Source organism: Zosterops lateralis (genome assembly GCF_965231275.1).
Source record: "Zosterops lateralis genome assembly, chromosome: 2".
Classification (NCBI taxonomy): domain Eukaryota; kingdom Metazoa; phylum Chordata; class Aves; order Passeriformes; family Zosteropidae; genus Zosterops; species Zosterops lateralis.
Window position 1 is genome coordinate 19,910,413 of NC_139763.1, and position 24,786 is coordinate 19,935,198.

At 44.7% G+C, this 24,786-nt stretch overlaps 1 protein-coding gene across 1 annotated transcript in view; it reads left to right on the forward strand.

Annotated features, from left to right (window-relative positions):
* Positions 1–10,016: 10,016 nt before the first annotated feature.
* Positions 10,017–24,786, forward strand: part of ARHGAP6 (Rho GTPase activating protein 6) — a 310,610-nt gene continuing 295,840 nt past the window's right edge. Inside the window, exon 1 of the mRNA XM_083885135.1 lies at positions 10,017–11,147. Within this exon, the coding sequence (XP_083741261.1) occupies positions 10,668–11,147 (480 nt within the window). The 5' untranslated portion in view covers positions 10,017–10,667. The remainder of the gene's footprint in view (positions 11,148–24,786) is intronic.

The window sequence follows — 24,786 nt, forward strand, 5'->3', positions numbered from 1 at the left end:
ATGATTGAGCTTAAGCTACTTCTTGAAAACAAAAAGTACTTTTGTAACATGTATAAAGGTGTTCCATATTCTACTGTATCAAATGCAGGGATCTAGGCATCCACTAGATCAGTTTCAGTTTAGAGGCCATTAAGATACTGGTATTTCAGTACAGAACCTATTTCATTTTCAAGGCCTGATATGTCCTATCACTGTCTCAAAAACTGGCAGATTAATAAGCTATGACAACTACAGCTACATTATTAAGTCTTTATACAAAATATTGGAAGAAAATTCCACAGGCTGATTTATTTTCGCTTGTCAGTTAAAATTCAGTTGTGCTTTAATAACTGAAAACCAGAAATTGTGTAAAAAGTCAGATGATGAAAAAAAGTGAATAGAGAAGTGGCCGTATAAGAACAAGGGAGGAAAAAACCCAATAAGATTAAGAATAGCATTTAAATATAAAAATTTATTTAGGTGAAGTCACAAACAATTTGATATCAATTTACAAACACTTTATGTTATGCATATTATTGGAAATACTGAGAAAAGGAGAGGAGATAATGGCAGCTTTTTCCTGAAACAACTAAAGGCAATCCTTTACCATCCTGTGCATTACTGGATCATAGTATTACCTTGACCATACCCCCTTAGAGTATGTGAGGAAAAAGGAGAAGAAAACAAAATACTGAGATGCAGAATGAAAACCGTGAAATCAGTGAAGAAGATTTTCATGAACACCAGACTACAAAGGTCTAGTCTGACGGTCAGGATTCAATATTCTACTAGGAAAAAACCAGAATTATAACTTAAGTCAATCATTATAATTGATGAAGAATTTTGTAATGCACAATTGGGCTTTCTGGCAATGACAACAATGGTTAATGCAGAACAATGGAGAGGATACTGAGCCTAACAGAGTAATTCTGTTGACAACCTGAGTTATTATCCCGAGTGTATGATACTTTTTTGAGTCAAATACACACTTATGTTGCAGATACTCTCAATGAAATGGCAAAAGTAACAGCTGTAACAAGACAAGTTATGATTTATTTTTTTTAAAACAAATATAGTACACAGGGTTTTGAAGTGTCCGGTTCTGATCTGCAAAGATCCAGGATTGCACACAAGTTTGGTCAAATGAGAAGGTTTAATCTGCGCATTAAACTGGCTTTTAGTTTCAAAGTAGTACTTTAGGGCAGGATTCTCCTCCAGGAGAGCGTTCCTGACCTCATTCAACCAGTGTTCAATTTATTCACCTTCCTGAATCTCTGCCCTCTTTGGATAGTCTGTGACAAGTGCTGCGCTGCAGGAATTCCTGTTTTCCAGCAAACTGGCTTGCTCTGCAGGTTTGTAGTCCATTGTTACAATTGCTGATTGGGCAAAATGAATTTCCTACGTCTTCTCTAGCACAGCTTGCAACGCAACAGAAGCAGAGGTAAAAGAATGCACTAGAATACCAGAGCTCCACTTAAACACCAACGGAGTCAGGCTGTTGGCACCAATAAGAAATTCTGTATTTAACAAATCTGCAAATATTTAAGATTCAAAGTTATTCAGTTTTATAAATTAACTCACCCACTTAGTCTGACTCCCATTCCAACTGGTCTTCTGTTTTCACGAAGTCTGGGGAAAAAAGAGAATAGTCTGAAGTTATACAAACAGACATAATTTTGCAGGAATGAATCTCAGCTATCCTACACACGTGCCAATTATCGCACTCAAACTAAAACTGGGATTTCTGTTCTTTCCATGTAAAGCTAAATTACAGCTCTTCACCAGTGCCTTAGAAAGGACAGCTATCTTCAGACACAACACTTTGTATACTTTGACTTCATTTTTACTGTTTAAACATCTGTGGAAATGCAGAATTAGAGATACAGGCACTAAACTAAATGATGCTGAAATTCAAGGAGTCTTGAACTAAAAAGGGGAATGAAATCCAGCCAGGCTGCCTAACACTATCCCTCAAAAATACAAAACCAAAATCAGATCAAACCAACAATCTGAGGAAAAAGGCTTTTGTAAAACACCTCCTCTTCCTTTTGACAAAATATGTATGGAAAAGCTTAGGTTCTGTCCAAAGTCTTAAGCACATAACAGGCTATTGTCCCCCATTTTAATTCTCCAGTTCTTTTTCCCAAGTGTGACATCACGTCTTATTTTGCTGAAGTAGTTTTACACAACATAAACAGCTTGCAAAGAGCTGGGGAGATATGGGGAAACGTACAGGTCGCCTCCAAGAAAGTATTTCCTTGCTGTGACCTTGCCAAAGATAAAGTCATGCTTTATCCTAGGCCTCATCTACATCTGACAGTTGCTCAAACCATTATTTCATTAAGGACATTTTTAGCAGTTATAAGAGATTATATGCTAACAAGTAAAAACTACTCTAATAACAGAAAGGTGGCTGAAACCACAACAATTAATTGCACAAGTTTTATTTTTTTCACTGTGCTGCTAAAGTATTATTCATTTTACAAACAATAAACTTGTGGTATTTTGTAACAGTTAAAATAAACATGTTTATTTTCTTCTTTACACAGTTTCTGGGGAAAAAAAACACATCAATGCCACTGATAAAAATCAACTAAGAAATTTCCATGAAATCAAAGAGGATCGAGACCCTTGGTGCCTCAGCAGACAACCGAGCAAAGCTCAGCAATGACAGACCAGCTGCTGTGGAAGAAGTTACAAGAGTGGTTAACATGACAAGCCAAAGATCCAGTCTCAGATGAGATGAAAGCTATAAGCCATTGCCCATTGGTGCTCACATAAGATCTGTAGGAAAACAAGAACTGGGCTGTTCACCTTGAGAATGGAGAAATGTAAAAAGACGTATCAGAAAAAGTTGCCGAACACAGAGCATCAACCAGAGAAGGCACAAGGCCAACAGGCCTGGGTTTATTTGTCTTACTGCATGGTGTTTGCTCCCTTTCTTTGTCACAGGTTGGCCTAGAGAAGTTACTTTTGATAGGCATGACCTGGTGTGATACACCAAGCAATTTCAGATGCCTTGAAAAGGGACAAGGCTAACATGAATCAAAGAACTCAGCCTCTCTGTGCTGGCAACCCCAGGGAAGCACAGTATCTGATAAATTATCAAAAATTCTTCTGGAAACCACCGGTTCTTTCTACAGTTGCAAAAAAAAAAATTGCTTAGAAACAAACACAGCAAATATAACAGAATCTCTCTGTCACCATTCAGCTGGCATGAACTCAACATTCAGCATTTTCTGTGCTGGGGATTTGGCAGACTGCAGTCACCAATGTAAGAGAAGCAGCACAGCCCCTAATATAGGGAGGCAACCCTTCGTAGCTGTGGAGCTCAGTGTCACACTTCAGGCAGGAGAAAGGGTAAGCCCGCCTACATCCACCACAGGTTGTACCAATTCATATAGTGATGCCTATACTGAAAGCAAAACAAGTACACAAAATCCTCCCTTCTTCTCCTAATCACACTCATCATCTTCTCCCACAGAACAGGCTCTAACACTTGTGGATTAAATCTAGAGAGCCCCAAAACAGGTTTAATCTTCAAATCACAGTGAATTTGCACACTGTGGCCATTTTCATTGAAGTTTATCTTTATTCATATCAATTTTTTACCATCCCACACTGCCTGCAACTGCCCACATGCTCCCATAGTAACAAGAGAGTCTGTATTCTTTGCCTTACATACAGATAACTGTATTGCTGAGAAAGTTGATTTTTTAAAGACAAATCAGAGGAAAAGAACAAAACCACAGAACATTTTTCTCCTAAAGTCTTCAGGAAAACGCAAAAAGTATACCAGAAGAAGGAATTAGTGGAGTTCCTAATTTCTGGTGGCCGGAGCAATAAATGCTCAAACATTTGCTCAGAGCATCCGTCCATGTGCACACCTCTCACAGTGGCCAGCTGGGCACCCCTGATACCGTGTCCCTATGGTCAGCACAAGCAAAGGGTCAGTGCCACGAGACGAGAGCTGCCGACCAAGACCACCTGCCCCTTTCTCCTCTTCCCGTTCGAGGGAGCACCATGCCCAGCCGGCGGAGCAGAGAAACACGCGGCCGTCGGCCCATCACACCTGGCTTTTCTCCTCCTGCTTGGGGCTCTGGCCCGGCGGTGGCGGCTGGGCGGCCGAGGCCTGCGTCTCGCTCTCAGCACGCGGGCGCCTGGGGATAAGCGACTTGAGGGGCGCCATCCACTTCATCCACAGGTCCAAGTCGACGTCGCCCCAGGGCAGTGAGGGGTTCTTGGCCGCCCGCCGCCGGAAGTCCTCATCGTAGTTCATCCAGGAGGTGCCCCCGTAGGTGGCGTGCAGCTTGCGGATGGTGTCCAGGTACTTGAACATGGCTCCGCAGCGCGCCGGGTGCTTCTCGCACAGCACGCTGGCGTACACCAGGAAGGCCGAGACCCACTGGTCCAGCGTGTCCCCCGGGCGCGGGCCGTACTCGGGGGCCAGCTCTGTGTGGAGCAAGGAAAAGAGGTCAATGAACTCCCCCCGCCAGATCCGCTCCTTGGTGGCCTTGGCCAGCTTGTAGCCCAGCGGCCGCCGCAGCCCCACGTAGGGGGTGGTCGCCGCCTCGGCCTCGCCCTGCCCCGCCGCCGCCGGGGCCGCCGGAGCCGCCGGGGCCGCCGGAGCCGGAGCCGGGGCCGGGGCCGGCGCTGGGGCCGGTGCCGGAGCAGGGGCCGGGGCCCCGGCCGCGCCGCTCGCCGCCGCCGCCTCGGCGCAGGGACTGGCGGCCGCCGCCGCCGCCCCCAGCGCGGCCTGCCGCTCCAGCCAGCGCGGGTTCACGTAGACGGTCCGCAGGCGCGGCGCGGCCCCGGCCGCCGCCGCCGCCGCCCGCGCCGAGCCCTCGGCGCCGGGCTGAAGGCGCAGCACCGCCAGGGCGGCGGGCGCGCCGGCGGGCAGGTCGCTGCCGTCCCGCCGAGGGGCCGGCTGGGCCGCCGCCGGCACCTGCAGCAGCGAGGGCGCCGCCCAGGGCGGGGAGCCCCCCCTAGGCCCGGCCGCCGCCGCCAGCGCCTCTAGGCCCGGGAGGCCGAGTCGCGAGCCGGGCGCCACCGCGCCGAGCACCCATCGGGTCTCGGCGATCCCGGTGCGGTCCCGGGGGCTCCGCGACCTCCCCTCCTCGCGGCGCCCTGCGAGCGCCGTCCCCAGCGTCAGAGGGGCCGCGGCTCCGGCCCGGCGGCGGCGGCGGCTCCGCCGCCTCCCACGTGGCATCGGCACGGCGGCTGCGGGCGGCGCGCGCCGCGGGGGCGGGGCCGCGCGGGGGCGGGGCCAGAGCCCAATCCCGGCCCCGCCCCTCCGGCTCTGCCAGCCCGGGACCTGCCACGGGCCGGGCCCTTGGCACTGAAACGCCGGGAAATGCTGTGTGCTGTGCTTGTCCTTTGGCACTGAAACGCCGGGAAATGCTGTGTGCTGTGCTTGTCCCTTGGCACTGAAACGCCGGGAAATGCTGTGTGCTGTGCTTGTCCCTTGGCACTGAAACGCCGGGAAATGCTGTGTGCTGTGCTCCCTGTGGCACTGAAACGCCGGGATGGGAGCGCAGGGAGGGTAATGCTCTCTCCCGCTCTCAAAAAATAACTCCCACTACCGGTGGGGACTATATATATATATATATATATATATATATATATATATATATATACCACTATATAGATGCATGCTCTCTCTCTCTATATATATATCTAAACGCACATATGTATATACTTATACACACACACACAAATATGTACACCGTATTTAGTTATATATACGATATGCTATGTAATATAGTTGCACACTGTGTATATATATAACTCCTGTAAGGATACGTAGTAGGCACCCCGATGCCATTATTATCATTATTATTGCTGCAGTATAAATGTCTCATTTTCTCTTTACAGAAAATGGCCTTTTTTTTTTTTTTTTTTTTTTTTTTTTTTTTTTTTTTGGCGCTGTCACACAGATTCAGCTTTCCTAGCTAAGAACTGGGTAGGTGGATAGGTCACCAGCTGGGTGAAGGCTGAACCCATTGGAGCCAAAGCTGGGGTCTGGCTCCTTGTGCGGACTTACACACCCCACTCCACAGTTGCTTCCACAAACACTTCTGTAGCATTCTCTCTTCTGGAGGAGCAGCCTTGAGTGCTGTGCTGAAATGCCTATAGATCAATTCCACTGAAATAAAGACATAAGTTCTGTAAAAAAAAACAAAACAGTTCTTTCATTTTCACAGAAAGACTGGAAGGGATACATTTTCGATAAAAGTCTTTTGTCCAAAAAAATTAAATCACAGGAATGACAAAGTTAGGAATTCTTCTGTAAGAAAAAGAAGTGAGGTAAAAGAGTGGCTTCGGGTTTGGTTTTTTTTAATGCTTAATAAATTCTAAGGTAATAATTAGAATAACAAAAAGTTACTATTTTCCAAATCACCCTTATTTTCAGGGATTTTTCAGAAGTCTGAACAAAACAGGCTTTATTTAATTTTTGAGATGAACACACTCTCATTTTTATAAAAATTATTTCTTTGAAATTCAACCAAAACAGTTGAGAGTACATCCTTCCAATTTCAGTTTAATGGGACATTAATAAAACCTGAGATTGTTAAAATAACAGTAACACCATAATTTCTCTAAAACTTACCCATGTAACATAACATGCTTGTTATTAAGTCAGGTAATAGGCATTTACACAAAGTCTCTGAAAATTTTTTGAAAGTTAAGGCTTTCTTGACTTTGATGCAAAATTAGTACTTGTTTAGAACCAGAAATTGATTCAAGTTGGAGAGAACCTCGAGAGGTCTATAGTCAAACCTCCTGGTCACAGAAGGGCAAAACGAAACTAAGACAAGATTGCTTAGTGCCTTCTTCAGATAGATCTTGAAAACCACCAGTGAGAGGGGTTCCACAACCTGTTCCAATACTGACGATTACCCTTGGTAAATCCATGCTGGGTCCTTCCAGTCACATTTTTCTCTTCTATGTGCCCAGAAATGGCTTCCAAGAGAACTTGCTTTTGTGATTTTCCTGAAGCAAAGCCACCAGCTTATACCAGTTTGGGTAGTTCTTGCTCTTTTTGAAGACAGGTGCAATATTTAGCCTTTTCCAAGCCATTAGGTACTTCTCCAAATTTTGATGGCCTTTCAAACATAAAAAGTCACCTTCCAGTGACATCAGCATCCCCAAATTCATCCCTGCTGGTTCCTGAGACTTGCAGAACTTGAGTGTTGTGACTCCTCAAGAAAAGATCCAACTTGGTCCTTTTTCCCTATTTACAGGTTTTTTTACCTTGAAGCACAAAGGGCTGGAAGACTTTTTTGGTGAAGGTCAAGGCAATGAAGGCCTAAGTAGAATCTTGAAATCATTTAGCGCCACCTCTACAGGTTTTTAAAATACCTCCAGGGACTGTGACTCTACCACTTCCTTGGGCAGCCTGTTCCAGTGCTTTGCCTCAGAAAAGAAGGACTAGCAACATCAGATCAACTAGTATTATCACACTAATCTCTGCAGATATTGCTGCCCAGCCAGTATATGGTGGCTGAAAGTTATCAGTAAAATTTGGCAATTAGGACTGTGTTTTTGTCCTGTGCTTGTACCATGCTCACTAGAGCTCAACCCTATTTCAGGGTAGTGCTGCCAGGTCTCACAGTAAGGCAATTCATAGTGATAGTGAACAGAAACTTCAAAAATAATCAGTAAGTGCTTTTATTGCTGTTTCCCCTGAAAGATGCAGACAGCAGCTAAGACCAGTAGCAAAATTGTCTATATGGAGCATCTCTATACATATGCTGCATTTGCTCTTTGAATTGCAGCTGTGATTCTCCAGATCTCTGTCTCATGAAAACTATAATTTTTCATGGGGGCTTTAATGAAGAAAACCAGCTGGGCATTAAGTCATACCTGGGCTGAGGCAGGTGGAAATAAGAGTGCTTTGCCTCCACTTCATTTAGAGTTGCTACTCATAAGCTCCTAACTATGCTCCTAACTATGCACTTATCTGATGGTTTCAGTCTCCTTTCACAGGCTGTGTGTGCCGTGTGTAAGGATGTGAATCGGAAAGTTGGAGGTTTGCCTGCTGGCAGCCGGCACTGCCCAAGAGTATCAGCCCTTCAAAGTGGGCAGTGCACTTCACAGGGAGTGGCGGGAACTGCTTCTGGTGAATTCTGGAGGCAAATGTGATTGTCCTCTCTACTCCTCATGTGATGAGTTCCTTACAGCTCTGAATTTCCCTCTCCGCCTTTTTCCTCATGTCTTCCTGTCCCTTTATGTTCCCATGATTGTAGAGGACAAAAAAAAGCAAATACTTGGAGCCACATGTATGTATAGTTGTATTGCAGATGTGTCTCTCAACCAAATTTCTAGAATGGGCACAGAATTGCAGAAACAAATGCAGTTTGTTCTATGCTTCAGACCTTTTTAGTCTCAAGCATGAGACCTTATTGAAGGCATTAATGAGGAGGCAAAATGAAATGAAGCTTTAAACAGAAACAGCTGCAACCTTAGCTGTGGAGGAACTTGGAATTAGGCAATAGGACTGTTTATTAAAATTAGAGGGGAAAGCTACTTTGCAGACCAAAAAAAAAAAAAAAAAAACCAAACAAAAAACAAAAAACAAACAAACAAAAAAACCCCACCAAACATAAACAAACCCAAACTCATTTGGAAACATTACCTAAAACCAGAACATCTCCCTTTGAAAGTGGATGTACTTGTGTGCTGTTGCTCTTTATGAACATTAAACAAAGCCACAGAGGAGAGAATTGTTTATTGATGAAACGAGAAAGTGCTGCCATAGAGCATTTACCTGCATTGGCTCCAGGACAGAGAGCACAACACAACCCTGCACTAGAGTTTGAGGAGAAAATGTGCATCAAGAGAAAATAACCTTTGTGTCATGCTAAAGTGCCTTTTTTTTTTTTTTTTTTTTTTTTTCTTCTCCAAATAACCTGTTTTTTTCTAGGGAAATTTTCTAAGAGCTGCCAGCAACAGTTTTGGGGAGACTGGAGGGTTTGTGAAGCTGGTGGGGTTTCAAGTCAAAACAAGGATATTTAGGCCCCATGGAATCAGCAGTCTAACTGTGAGTTCATCTGAGACTGGGGAGGTTCACTACTTGCACAGGAGTTGTCCTTGGGCATCTTCCACTTACTCCATAAATAAAAGTACAGGTCGGGAAGAAAAACAGGATTTACTGTTGTGTGTTTTGCTTTCCAACTCGAAAAATGTACCAGCTGTAGTGTTCACTGACACAATAGCCACAGAACAGAACCCACTCATGAAGCTAAAGGTTACTCAGTAAAGTTTAAACAGTAAGTAAAGTACAGTGCTGGGGATCCAGAAAGAACCTGACAAGTACAGCTGCTGAACGTTCCCAGTGAGGGGAGGAGAACTCTCAATATTCCCAGTAGAAGAGGCAGGAGTCAGGTTCTGCAGCTGAGAGGCTGCTCCCTTCACTCCGGGTGAGGAAGGGGCTGGCTGCCCTCATGGGGCTACGTGGTCTTGCCCCTCTCTCTGCATTCTGTTTCTGCATTTCTTTACAATTTTGCTTTTCCCAAGTTTGTTCTGTCCCTCTGGTAAGTGTTTCCTTGCCTACGCTTGGAGTGGGAACAGAGGAAGTTTCAGTGGAAGATGAACATGTTCAGTTACTCGTCCTGAGGAGGCTTAGCTCCCCTGGTCCCAATATTCTTTTTCTGTGGCCACGAGAAGAGTTACAGGTCTCGGTGACCCTGCTGCCCGTGGGGCTCACGTCCGTGCGCCCTCAGAGCCAAGAGAGACGTGGGCCAGAACAGTTACAAGCCGAGCTGCGTTGAAGACCCTGTCCCGAGTGCTGTCCCAATGTACACCTGTTTATCGCTGGAGGTTTTTCCTGCAGACATCAGCTCTGCCCGACACGGCGGGGCGGGCGGGGGTTCCACAAGCAGCGGCCGGGCCCGGGGTGGGCGCAGGGCTCAGAAGGGTCAGAGCCAGGCTGGGGGGCACCTCGGGAAGGCTCGTTCCGGAAAGCGCTGTCCGCCGCTACCCGATCCCTGCCCGGAACGCGCCTGCACCGCCACAGCGCCCGGGACCCACAGCCCGGGACCCACAGCCCGTGCCCACACAGCCCGGGACCCACAGCCCGGGACCCACAGCCCGTGCCCACACAGCCGGCGGGGCTCCCTCCCCGCGCCCCGACCTGGCGTCCCGCGGGGACACCGGGAGTGGCCTCTCCCGCCCCTGTGGGGAGGCGTTCGGGCCCCGCCACGCGGGACCCGCCGGGCTCTGTGTGTGTGTGTGGGGGGGGGGGGGGTGTGGGGTGTGTGTGTGTGTGTGTGGTGTGTGTTTGTGTGGGGCGGCCCGCGACTCCCCCGCGCATCGCGGCCGAGGGGGAGTGACTCTGGCAGCCCGCGGCGAGCCCAGATAAAAGCACCGCTGCTGCCGTTTTCCCTCCCCTTTTCTCTCGTAACTTTTTTTTTTTTTTTCTTTCCCTCCCTCTCCCTCCCAGCAAAGTGACCGCGCCGGCGGCAGCCCCGGAGCAGCCCCAGCCCGGCCGCCGCCATGAGCCCCGCGGTGCCGCCGTCGGGCCGCGCTGCCGGGGGCTGAGCCGGGCCGGGGGCTGAGCCGGGCCGGGGGACGCCCCGGGAGCCGCTCCGCTCCGCGCCGCCGTGGCGGGGGCCGGGGGCAGAGGCAGGCAGAGCCCGGACGGGACCCCCGGCCGCCCCGCCGTGCCCGGGGCAGCGCCCGGCGCGATGTCGGCGCAGAGCCTGCTGAGCAGCGTCTTCTCCTGCTCCTCCTCGGCCGCCCCCGCCGCCGCCAAGAGCCTCTCCAAGCGGAGGCTCCGCCAGACGCGCAGCCTCGACCCCGCCATCATCGGCGGCGGCCGGGAGGACGGCGAGGGCTCGGGGCGGGCGCGGGCGGCCGGCAGCCCCCCGGGGGAGCGCCGCGGGCTCCGGGGCGCCCCGCCGCCCCACGGCGCCTCCTTCTCCACGCCCTGCACCCCGCTGGAGCGGTCGCCGCCGGGCAGCGCTCTCTTTGACGACGAGACCCTCCGCGGGAAGCGGAGCCCCGGCTGCGAGCTGCCCCTCCTGGCGCGCACCCCCTCGGCCCTGGCGCTGAGCGGCCCCGCCAGCAGCATCTTCTCCTCGCCGCGGCGCTGGCTGCAGCAGAGGAAGGGGCAGCCCTCGCCGCCCGAGCCTCGCCCAGCCGCCTACGTCGTGTGGAAATCCGAGGTAGGCACGCCCGCCCCCGGGGACGGGCACCGCCGTGCCGCCCCCGCCCCCGTCCCCGTGGTGTGCTGCCGTCCGTCCGTCCGCCCGCCCGTCCCGCGGGGCCGCCCCGCCCGGTGCCGTGTGCCCGGCGCCGTGTACCCGGGGCCGAGTGCCCGGCCCGGCGGGACCCCGTGTGCCCGGTACTCTGTGCCCGGTGCCCTGTGCCCGGTGCCCGGTGCCGAGTGCCCGGCCCGGCGGGACCCCGCCTGTCCGCCCCGCTCCGGGGCCGTCGGGGCCGTGCCGGTGCCGGTGCCGGGAGCGGCGTCTCCGGGCTGGAGGGGCGGATATCTCAGGTTGCCTCGACGGGTTCCGTGTGTAGTTATCCCAGGCCTGTAAAACCTTCCCCTCCCAGTTTCACACCTCTTAAACTGAAGTATATGATGGCTTCTAACAAGATAGACAAATTACTTTTAATGGGCACACCCAGTGAGCGGTGATTTATTTGACAACGCACATGTGTCAGAACCGCATGAGGAGCAATTGTATTCCAAGACAAATCCAATTTTGCAATGCAAATATTTATTCATTTAGCTTGGATGTCGTCGATGTTGGGCTGCAGATACCGTACCATGTGGATGAATGTTTTCAGAAAATGTGGCATTGTTTCCTGGTAGCAATTGCTCATCGAGTTGGTTATGCTGAGCCCTTTGTAGCAGAAGAATAATAATTATTTTTTTTTGTTTTAAGAAATTCTCCATCCTGTTCATGGTGATGAGGTTTCCCATTTAACTGTTCGGTAGTGCTTTCTGGAGAATTGGGATCAGAAAGCAGCATTTCCATTTCCATTTGAGATTAACTTATAAATAGTCATTAATAATTAGATACATCAATAAAACAGCCCCACTGTTGCAGTGGGGTGTGAAAGGCCTTGTGAAATAGTTACCTTACACAGTGATACCAGATCCAAAGCCAAGCCAGGCACCATGATAGCACAAGATTACAAAACGTAGTTTTCATGGGGAAAGGATGCATCCTACCCTGAGCTCCCATATTTTTGGAGTATAGAAGTTTTTGCTTGGAGTATAAAAGTTGTTAATGTCTCCCAGTTGGGATGGAGTGTCAACATGCAGGTGGTAACTTTACACATGATGCTGGTTAATGTTGAAAGAGGTGGTGAAGAATTTTAGCAGTTTTAAAAATTGGATTATTATTAAGTCTTGTAATCAGAAGTTGCTCTTAGCAATATTTCATCTTGATGCTTAAATTTTAAGATAGTAAAAAATTCATGATGTCAAAGAACTTTGTGGGATTTGTGGCATCAGTGGACAGGGAGGTAATAGGTGATCACACTAATTAAGGATAAGTTTGCTGCTTCTCCACTTATGATTTTATGAGGTCTATCAAAAAGTACGATACATAAGGTTTCCTGTGCAGAGTTTCCTGACTGAGTCCAAGACTCATAGCATGGTTTCTGATATGTAAATCTAAGCAGGTCTTCCTTTTTTTTGCTGAATCTATGCAAAGGTGGTGGACACTTGGGGCATTTTTTTCAGATCTGTGTGTCATCAAAACACAAAGCACAGCACATTTTCAGACTGCATATTGCAGAGTACTGGGTTCTTTCTTAATTTGGTGTGTGTCTAGCATTTTTAAATAGTCAACCTTCTTTTTTGAGAGGGATATCATTGTCCCAGCAGTCATGGTGATGAAGCTGTGATGCCAGGGCAGGGTGTGCTGGCCTCCCGCAGTGGGTCAGCGTTGTCATTGGGAATTGGTACCATTTTGTTACTCATCATTTAACCTGATACTTGCTAGTTTCAGGATTGGTATTTTCAAGATGATATACAAACATGAACTTAGGTGTTCAGCAAAGACATGTACAAATTATATTAACCTATATTTTAGAAGAAACTGCACATGCATAATTTTGATCTTATTCCCCTCTTATTTTAGGGATGCGTCCTAATGGTTATTCAGTCTGGTCTCATGATAAAATAGCATTTTTAATAAAAGATTTAGTTGTTTTCTTCTTATTTAGTGTTGAAAAAGTTCTTTTCTTTGGAAGTGAAGGATTTTTTTGTCTGTGCAGCTTCATCCTGGCAGTTGCAAAGCAAGTGTGCTTGAGGATGTAAAAAACCCCACATTTTATTGGGTGAAAAGGAAGTAACTGTTTATAATATTATAACTTTAAAAGGTCCAATTATTCAAATTATTGTATTCTCATTAGGAAATCTGTAGTTCCATTTCTTTTCAACTTAGGAAATAAAATACATCACAATAATGATTTTAGTCAGCTGTAAAAGACAACTGAACAGATGACTGCCTAATGAAAATTAATATTGAAAGTTTTGGTTGTAGTACTTGAAATTTCCCATCCTGTTAGTTGGGAATAAAATAAATGTTCATTGCAAAATCAGTTCTCTTTACTTTCACTCCAACACCTTATTTTTAGGAAATACTGCTCTAGAGCCACTGTGAAAGCAACAGGGTTATGCACTAGGAGATATATGTGGGAATTATTTTTCCCCCCTCTACCTTAATCTTTAAAGGAGTAAAGAGAAGTAAAAATGCCATGGAATTTTCCTCTTCAGAACCCTTTCGAAATTGTAACTTCTGGGCAGGACCTCTTGCACCTGTCCCTGGCTGGGTCATGTGGTGGCATCCACAGGGACTTGCTGAAGGTGGGGTTTGCAGCCTGTGCTGGATGGATCCTGCGCTGGGACAGCTGATGCCTTGGGGCTGCAGGGGCAGGGGCACCTGGCCCAGCTCTAGTCAGGTTTTAAAGCAGGCACGCCCCACTGATCTGGGATTTCTGTATATGAGGCCACAGTGGCTAACTAGCTTTGTTATGAGGCCAAGAGAATTAAATGGATTGCTTATTTTACCTTTTTTTCATTGTAATTCCTTGACTTTGCATTTTATATGACAAGCCTGTCTGCTGGCCTAGGGAGAGAAAGATTGCTGCTAAGTTCATGCCACCATTTATAAATATTTTTTAATGGAATGCCTGAATGCTCAGGGGATTTCCAGTTTCAGGAGCAGGTCACACCTAAATGTGTTTGCCCTGTATTCTTAGGTCTGCAGATTTTGGAATGTGAAGCATCATCTGACAGCTGTGTTTCTCACTGCCCAGTGACCTGGCAGTTCTTTATTGACATGTTGTTTTCTTCACAAGAACATTTTTACAACTATAAAAATTATTTTTGGCAGAGCTTTACGTCTCTGACAGGCATTCTTTCACCTTTCTATTTTCTGCTTATGTATATAAGCTGCTTAAATATAAAAACCTGTTCCCGGGTCTGGGGAAATCAGCAACAACATTTCCAGTTGTTTCAGCAGGGCAAAGCGAAGGAGCATCTTAATAAGGAAAAAAAGCATTCATCCTCAATTTCCATCTGATCTCAGCTGTCCTTTTATGCCATTTTCCTTAAAGAAAATTCACTTTCACTTGCAATATTAAGTCTATTATGCGTTCATTAAGGGTTTCACATGAGTCTCTAAGTAAGCTAAATATCATGGACAAAATGGTAGAAATATCTAGAGATACCTTGGTGTCTTGATCCTGCTAAAATTTGTCACACATTTATGCTAACATATGTGAGTAGACCTGTACAGGTTAAGGACATAAGTGTTTACACTGACTATCTGACTGAAACACATTTGCTGGGTCCAGAATAGCTCAAGATTAATAGATCTATGTGAAGATTGTGTTAATTCTTCTGCTTATTTTTCTGTCCTAAAGATGGTCATGGAAAGCCACAGCAAGTGGATAAAAAATATGGTAAATCGTGGGAATGTATCCGAGTAATCTATTTGTTATGAGAAACCAAATCTACACACTTAAACTTAAATGGCCTGATTATTTTGCTGTCACAGTCCATGTGTTACTAACTAATTAAACATTATGATCTCCAACTAATATGCTTTTTTGGAGGGGAGATTTGATTTTAAAGTAATGGTAGTATAACATCTGCAGACTTCCCACCCGCATTCCTGGCCCCTGGTCCCAGGGAGCAGCATCCTTAATTTGCAATTTGCTTCTCAATGAAATTGGGTTGCTGTGGGTGGACAGCTCAGTCCTTCCTCACCTCCTCCTCCTCCTGACTTACGCTGGAATCCACTTGCTTGCCCAGCTTTCTGTTGAGCACTACCGGAGTAGTTTTCCATGGCATGGGAGGGAAGGTTGCCCTGGTTCCTCACCAGGTTTTGGGGGAGAAGCCAGGAGTTGTGCAGGTGTCTCCTGTGCTGTTGGCTGGCCAAGCTGTGGTGAGCTGCAAGGATGTTGGGAAGCTAATCTGCACAACCAGAAGAGCATTAGTTTAACTGAATTATTTTATAGCATGGCCATCAGTAGTAGTGAATGTTCACAGCACAGGTTGCAGTTGAGAGGTGCCTTGGGAGGTCAGCTTTGGTAAATTCACTGGCTTGAAGCTTTAAGAGTTTAAATTGACTGGGAAGGCAGTGTAGATTCTCTCTTTCCTTGTAGCAAGTGGGGATCCTCTTCTCTCAGGCAGCCAGTGACAGGACAAGAGGAAACGGCCTCAAGCTGTGTCAGTGGAGGTTCAGGTGGACATCAGGGGTGAGCACAGTGTCTGTTACCCTTAAGCATCTTGATACCTGACACAGAGATTTTGCTATATGGATACAAGACATGTTGGGACATATTCCCTTGCTGCGCTCTGATTAACTGTCCTGGAAGCAAAATGGGGGTCTAGCATGTTTAAATGGATAACTTGCATTTTTTCTCTTGAGGGGGCTTTTAAATGAGATGTGTGAGAACTGTACTTTGGAAGATTTTTTTTTTAAAGTAAAAACTGTTATGTGCTGGTATTTACCAGGGAACTGTTCTGCTTTATTTTCTTCCCTAAGACATTCCAAACCACTGGACACACAGATTAGTCTCAGCCTGAGTCCGTTCCATTCAGTGCTGTAGTTCTATAATTACAAAATTTGGTGAGCAGGAATGTGTTCTCTCATGACAGGAATGCAATTAAAAGTAACTAAATATATTCAATATTTCCGATTTTGGCATATGGACTCTTCCCATTCTCAAATAAATTACGTCTGAAGACATTGGATGAAAATACGGAGGTTGATGGCTTGGACAGACAGAATTTTTCAAGTGTGCATTGCTTAAGTAATGGGAAAGGAACTTGTGAAAATAATAGAAATGAGACTGAAAAGTAATTTTGAGTAACCTCTAAAATGTTAACCGCCCAGACTGCTGTCTTGACTTCATGGTGGAGTTGAAGCACATTTAGTTCTATAAGACTCTATTGCATGACAAGAACTGCAGCTGTGACAGCTTGTAGGTGAAGAACATTTCAGAAGTATCTTCTGGAGTGTTCTGGCTGTATAAGTATTAAGGCTGTAGAGGTATTAAGGTGTGGTGGTTTTTTTTTTTTTTTTTTTTGTTTTGTTTTGTTTTGTTTTGTTTTGTTTTTGTTTTTTCCTTCCAGATGTAAATATCATAATTGAAATAATCAGGGAGTTCTGAACAAGTAGAGCTGAACAGTCATGATGACATAGTAGTAACTTCAGCATATCAGTGTCAGAGTTGTAGAGTTGGAATCTTAATGTAAAAAAGGTACTAAAAATCAAAATTATAATGGCAATCCTGTCTTGGTCTCCTTAAACATGATGTAATGCTGCTCATATTTGATTCTCTGGATATGTGGCACAGTATTTGAGAGCATAAGCATCACTGGAATTAAGCTAACATTTTAAAACATAACTTTTGTACATCCTGGGTTCCACTAGTTGATAACTGAACCAGGTGTCTGGATTATAGAAGAAGAGGCCAAATATTCCATTCAACTTGTGGAAACTGGAAAGGGGAGCAATAAGGAGGTTCATGGCAAGGTTCAGACTTCATTTGATATTGCAACTCATTGGCCAATTTTGGAAGGTACTGAACTTTCAGACTTCAACAGAACACTTGAAGGTGTGCCTTCTTTTTGGCTGGTGAGTACTAATCAAACCAGAGTATCAGGAGGCCTTTAGTAACCATTCAATCCTAGAAATTTACTTTCTTCACTTCACTTTAAAACTTCTGTATCAATTTTTTTAAGCTGTGCTTGTTCAAAATAATTTCTATTATTTTTTATCTATTCTTACCCTGTAAAAATAATACATGTCAGTGGAAATATATGTGGAGGCTTTCTGGTTGAGTTTTAGTTTTTCCTAGATGTGTACAGACTGGCTATTTCAAGTTACATGTTTTTTCCACTCTGGTTGTCAGCGAAGAATTATTAAATCCCTGGGAGAGTTAAGAGTGTTTTTAAAGGATTTGATGAGCTTCCAGTGCCTGATGCTCGCCACATTGTTGTACTGGAACCAGATGTTGGGTACCACATGTTTGTGTTTTTGAACCTAAGTAGGTTAGGTACTGTGTCTCTGGCTCATAAAACCAAACATCAGTTTCACACCCTAAAGCTGTCATCCGTGGGTCATCATCCTCACGTTCCTGGCTATGGGAGCAGCTTGCATCAGCATCCCCAGTTATGAAACCGGAACTGTCTTTTCTGGATCTTCCTACTTCACCTCTTCTGTAGTCTCTAAAAGAAAAAACCTTCTGTAAGTGGGTTTTAAAAAACCTTACAGTATTTACCCATGAGGACTCTGAGTAAAGTCACAAAGAGATTTTTAGCACTGCACTAAGTGAGGATGCGCATGAGCAGTCAGTCCAGTGCAGAAACTCCCATCAGGGCTGCTGGGAACTTGCTTTTGTCTTTCTTGCCTGTTAAGTTCTGAGTTCCTGTTCCAGGCACTTGGGCTTGTCTTTTATCCATTTCTAATACTCCTTGTTATGCCTATCTTCCCTTATCCTCCTAGCCAGACATTAAAAAGGAAGAAACTTGTGTCTTATTGCTTTAATCACCTGAACTTCATACTGAAAAATAAAAGAAAGCTGCTTTACTGTAGCTGTTGCCTACTGTTTGGATTGGCCAAGTCAAATTTTAATGAGTACTTTTCTTGTAATTGGACAAACTGGTTTTCAGCAAAGTACACAGTATATTACAGACCTTGCTAACAAAGGAAAAATTTAGTTTTAGGTTTTTTTGTGCAATTAAGATTAGTTTTTCATTGCCTTGGAGTTAGCCTGGGCTTGATTTTCATTGATGGAACTGTACCTTCACTGAGCATCTATAACTGATTTTGCAAGAGGAAGACTAATACAAATTTTCCATTTCTATTTTCAGGTTTTATTTTCTTTATCCCTTTGTTTTCTGCCACTGTTGTAATATGGCAAGATGATTTCTGTGCACTTACTTTCTCGTTTTTTCTCTGAAGGGTAATTTCAGTTGAGTAGCACCCTACTGAGACTAATGTGGTGAGAAACCAGTTGGCTGTGCTCTGTTCAGTTTTCATTTGCCTCTCTCTGTAAAAATTTAAAAATACTCCTCCTACAGGAAATGTTTTCAGTTCTGTTATGTCTTTTGCTTCCCACAGGAGGTATTTCTTTTAATTTATTGAATAAACCCATAAAAATTTTGGCACAATAGGGTCTTTGGGCAAGCTGTTTAAGAGATCTCACCATCTTCTGTTTTTAGAAGATGTGCAATTGTTTCTTTGTACAGTGCTGTGAGGCTCTGGGGACAGCTAACAATTATGTGAAATTGGAGAATTTGAAGCTGAAGAATGTGGATTGACACATCTGCTGTCACTTCTCAAATATTGTTATTTTGATTACTTGGATCTCATATTTATCCTTCTTAAATCATAATCTCTTTTCTCTTTCTCCCGTCTTCGATCTTAAAAGGATTCTGGATAATATTTTGCTCTCAATCTCATCACCACAATTTCTTTTGTAAGTGTATGTGTATATAGGAAGGTTAAATCCTCATAATGTCCTGGTTGGATATCAGATTTAACTGTTAATTTAATTTGATGACAGTGCAGACTACTATTTGAAAAGGGTGGTGGGGAAAGAGAGACTGGGATAGATTACATTTTCATGCTCCAAAATAAGACCCTATCTACGCTATCATAAATTAGAAAAATATGGTTGAGTTTTCTTGTGGCTGTTTTGTAACATTCCTGCTGACAAAGTATGGCATGCCTCTTGCTCATTGCCTCACTACTGTTTCTCAAGCATGTGTTTATGTCTGCATCCAGTGACAGCTCTTGTTCCAGCACACCACAAGGACACGTCTTGTAGGTCTTTAGAAGGGGCATCAGACTCAGAAATGCTGCACAGAGTGGGCTCTGCCAGGGAGTGGCCTCCAAACCATAGCAAGCCAGGAGAATGAAGCAGCCAAATTATTTAAATAGACAGAATTAGAAGTTTTACTTATTTCAGAGATAAAGTGCTTTAATTCTGTATTCACTAAAGGAATGCAGTGTAATTGGCAGCCAACATATATGGAGGGTTTTAAAGCAACTTTTTAGCAGAATAGTTAGTAAGATTTACATTGGCAAATTTGCGTATTTTAAGTCTCTGGCACACTGTCCAAAATGCTTTTCAGTGCTTTTCTCTGCTTGAGGTATGAGCACATATGATTTCTTCTCCCTGCCAAAGCTCAGATGGAACCTTTCTGTTTCATAAACCTCTCCTGAACTGAGGCGCAAAGTGAATGTAACAGAAAAAACTTCTCTTTCTTGGAGTAAATTGTGTAACAGAGCCTTCTGCCTGTTTTTTAGCCCAGATGCAGGTAAGTTACACCAGCTCATGTGGACCAGAGGAAAACAAGTTAATCTAACTCATTTAGTGAGCTGTGGAAGGTGTATAATGTGGAGAGCAGCATACCTGCATACTGAGCTGCATGAGCAGAAAGGTAACAGGCAGGTCAAGGGAAGTGACTTCACCCTTCAGAGGCCCCATCTGGACTCCTTTGTACAAGATATTGACAAACTGCAGCAAATGGAGTGGAGGGCCATCAGTACAGTTAAGGGATGAGAGTGCTTAATGCACAAGAAAAGGATGAGATTTGTTTCAGTCTGGAGAAGAATCAAGGGGGAATGAAAATCCACTTTTACTACCTACATGGGGACTAAGGAGAAGATGCAGCTGGGTATTGTCAGAGTTGCACAATGACAGTCGCAAGTTGCAGCAAGAGGAATTTTGAGTGGATCTAAGTAAAAAAGCATTCACAGCAGGAGTGGTTAACTATTGAGATGAGCTCCCCAGAGAGGTTGTGGAATCTCTGTTCTTGGGAATTTTCAGCTCTTGACAGGTCAAGACCCAAAGGATTCAATCAAAATTTGAAGATGAGACCCAGATTTTAGTAGAAGATTAGGCCAGATGACCTGCAGAGGTCCGTTCTGACCTAATATTTTCTGTGATTCTGTGACTCAGAGTATAATTTCTGTAGTAGAATGAAAACTGCTGTTCTCCCTTGTGCTACAACATACCTTTGATGGGACAAAAGTTGCTGAGTTGCAGAAATTACAATGCTCTCCAGCGCTAACATTTGAAGCATGTTTGTAGGAAGAGTAATTTCTTTCATTCAGTCATTCTCCAAAGTTGTTGGTGTGTTTCTACTCTATGAGGCATATCCTACTTTTACTCTACTCCTGGTGTCTCATAAATGCAAAGAAAGCCAGGGTAGCTCTTTACAGATGTCAGTAAAATTCAAAACAAACCCCAACCAAATCCTTCTGAAATTCAAGTGTTTTGCAGAGACAGCTAGACAGTGCCCTAGGAGAATTTCAGCAGGGATTTGGAAGGGAACTTTCAGGAACTACTTGCCATGTTGGTTTCCTGTCATGTCATTTAACCAAGCCAGCCTGCATCTTCCAGCAAGGGGAGCCCAGGGCTAAGAAGGGCTTACACCTTTAGGAGAGTGTTTTGTTAGGACAGACTTGTTCTGACACTGAGCTTTGTCTGGTTTTGTGAGTTGTTTACATGTAAAAATATTGAACATTTGGCAAAACATTGTTTACTTTTCCTACCATTTTATGGTAGTTCAGTGTGCTCATGACAGGCTGTATGATGTGCTGCCTAAAACACTTCAGTTCAATGCCTGTAATAAAATGATGGTATAGCAGCATTGCTGTCAGTTTAGCTTTTCTAACTTTCATTTTTGTCATCTTGCATTATAAAAGTAAAAATAATCTGTGAGAGAAATGGAAGAAGGAAAAAAATTGAAGAGGTATGCAAGAAAAAAAGGAAATCTCCTACCGAGCTTTGAGCTGGGAATTGCATCAGATAGACAGAAAAATAGGTGTGGCAATAGAACTGTTCAGGATTTGCCTATATTGTCTTACACAGCAAGAGTTTAACCTGATATTGACCTTACGATTTATGAGGTTAAGGGTACAGTTATGTAACTGGGATCAGTCAAAGCTAAACTAAACTGGAATAAGCAGATGGGGCCACACAGCCTGGAAAAAGCTGGTACCAAATTGGCTTGCTGGAATAAATGCTTCCATTCTGCTATTTAAAAGGAGCACAGGTCATAATTTGTTGCTGTTTACAATGCAGCAGTGGGCTTTTTTGAGCTTCTGAAGCATGTTGATCAATATCAGATCTGTGTGTCTTTTCCTTGCTCTTGAGAAAATATTTTGGCAGGTCTTCCTTTAGCTGGCAGAGGTTTTGTCAAGCAGGTGCAGCCTCCAGCATTGAGTATGAAAATGGGCTGACAGAAAGATCTTGACACTAAACCAAAGCTTTGAAAGCTTGGACTCATAACTGTTTGCAGTCTTGGTAAGTACTTTTTTCCTTCATGCACCAGAACATAAGAAGAGGAAAAGGTGATTCCAGCTGTGTGGTTCCAATAGAAGAAGATAAGGAAGAGCAGAAGACAACACTTGGGGTAAATGAGTAGCTAAGTGAACATCAGCAAGGCTGGAAGGCATGATTGCCACTGAGGTGCTACCACCGCCAGGCAGAGGAGAGCTTTGCCTACTGCTTCGTTGTCCATGCCCTGTCATGGTGCAATGTCCTGGTTTACTGCTGGGGGTGCTGAGCCCAAGGTGCTCAGGTCGAGGCATGGCTCAGCACCTTGTGGCCCTGCCTGCCACATCACCTGGCCCTCAGTGTGGGTCAGTCACATGAAAGGCTGGTGTTGGACCCAGCAGTGTGTGGTCTGTACTGGCTGCCACAGTGCTTGGTGCTCCCTGAATAGTTCTCACTATCATCTCTGCAATGAGATTTTTGAAGCTTTTGACTCACTTTTGAAGATCAATCTTGAGTTCCTAGATTATTTAGATAGTTTTTGAAAGCTTATTCTAGATCTTTTGTTTTGTTACTTTTTGTTATTGTAATTGGAGCTTTTTGTCTTTCTTCTTCCTTCCCAGAGAAGGACTGTAATGCTGAGGTCTTCCACACAATTGAATACTGGTTTTTAGCAATAAAGGGGTCTTGAGCTTTGTTCATGTTTCCTTGTGTAGTTTTTCACTTTAGTAGCACTGTCAGTGGTTGCTGTTTCAAATACTTCATTTGTGCTTGTTTTGTTATGATAGGTATGTGGTTTAGCACAACTTCTAAATTATATTTGCTTCTACTATTGTTGTTTTCTCCTTGTGACAGCATACCTGCTTGTTCTTTTAGAAACACATCTGGAGGCTGTGTCAGTGCATTGTTGAAGTCCAAATGTGTGCACTTTAGCTCTTTGAACTGGTAGCATCCAGCTGATCAGATGGTAAATGGAAGTTCTGATAGCTGTAGAACGTGGGGTCTGGCATAAGTGCCAAAATTAAAAAGAGAATATCTGCTGTTCTTTGGTAACTTATGCTCTGTGATAGCTGGCCTGGAGGGGACTCTCAGGAAGGGAGCTAGGCTGCACTGCTATATTTGTCAGAGCTTCCTCTCTGGAAGTCCTTTTTAAGCAAAACTCTCAGGTGTTTGAAGGCCTGGTTATTTGGGAATCTGTCTGACAAACTGGCTGGAAACTAGATATCATTTTGCATTCTAGCAGGGAAATCCTTCCCTTATCCTGAAAGGCTGCTGAAGGCTTCAGCCCTGCAGAGACAGCGAGGTGCCACTGCTAGAGGAGTGGGTGGAGATAACAGGGCATGATCCTTACTGCCTGTGCTCCACAAACACAGACTTCTCTGCCAAAGCTGCTGAATCCTGATGATGGGGTAGGGAACAGAGAGAATCCTCATCACCTGGCAGGTTGAAGAGCTGTTGGTCCCTGGGAATAGAAACGCTGGGAGCAGAAATGAGCTCATCTTCATGGCCATGCTGCAGTTGTGGTGGCTGTGGTCTCAGGTGCCAGGACAGCTTTCCTGAGTGGTTTGAGCTCTTGGAGGCCTTTCTTTTGGACCAAGTCCAGCTACTTGGACTTAGCATTCAGCGTGAGATTTAACTATAGATCTTTTTTGGGCTGAAGATAGCAGGTTTAAGATGAATTAACTTGAATTGTGGTTGAAAAGAATGAGATTACTGCAGTGAATTTTTATTTCTGGCTCCCTTACAATTTTTTGAAATACACTCCTTAGTTGAGATGAAGGCATTTAATAACCATATTGCTCTGCTAGAAGGTGACTGGCCCCTTAATTAAAATAGGACCAAAGCATTTGTAGGAAAACAGGAGCTCTTCTTGTGCTGGACCTGACTCAGACAGATGGAAGTGGAGTGGAAGCCAATGGGAAAGGAAAAATGTGGTTAGCAACATCTGGGCCAGATCAAAGCAAAGCTGGAAGGGAGCAATTTGTTAGGATGTTCCTAAGGAGAATGTGAGGATTTTTGTAGAAGGTGCATAGCAGGGGGAGCTACAGAGGGCCTTGCTTGCTGACGCCTCTTGAACAAAATCCAAAGCTACGGGAGGCTGAAAACAGAAAAGCAAAGGGAAGTTTGCATGGCATGTTCCTTGGAGCCAGTGATAAAGGGCCAGAAGAGCAAGGGAAGGGACTTGCTTCCAAATTTGAGTACTGGGAGTGTTGGTGCAGCAGAAGCAGCTGCTGAACTGTCGAGGACACAGAGAAAACAGCATGTGGGAAGTGTAATGGGATCTCCCATCAGGTCCAAAGGTTATTCTTTTCTTTTCACTGTTTCAGTTATTTTATAGCCCAGCCTTTTCAAGCAGAGAAGCTCTGCTGGGGAAAGGCATGAAAGACTTGGGAAAGACTGGGATGACTGAACAGAGATCTGTAGATGAGTGAGCATGGTGTGAGATGGAACTGGGTTAACTGTTGTGTTGATGCACTCAAAGTTTCATATATAGATTTTGGGATAAGCAATTGAATTGGTGGGGCTTGCCTTGGAAGTGAAGATTATTTTGTGCAGTGGCAAAGCACTCTAATTTATTTGTCAAACCTTAATGAAGCCTGGAATTGAACCCCAAGAGAAATTGGGAATTACATCTCTATATTATGACACCTTCTATGAGGAGTAGTTGCCCAGGAAAGCCAGGCTTACAATGCTTGATGGGAGAAAGGAGAACAGTTTAGGAGCAGAACAAGGGTAAAGGAAACCAGAGGTACTTTGGGATGCTTGAAATTATGAACTGCAGGGGAATTTTTTAACCTTTATGACAAAATGTTTTGACTGTAAAATATATTTATATTTAATATATATATTGTTTCTTTCTTTCTAAACTTGAAAATTATGTTTTCTGTGTTATATTTTTGCATGGGAAATACTCATTGTGTCTGGATCCTTTTCTGCTGTGAATGATTATCACATGGAAAATGTTAATTTAACCATTTCAAAACAATTTAAGTACATCTGGAGTCCAGGTTACTAAAAGCTGTTACTTATACAACATTGCAA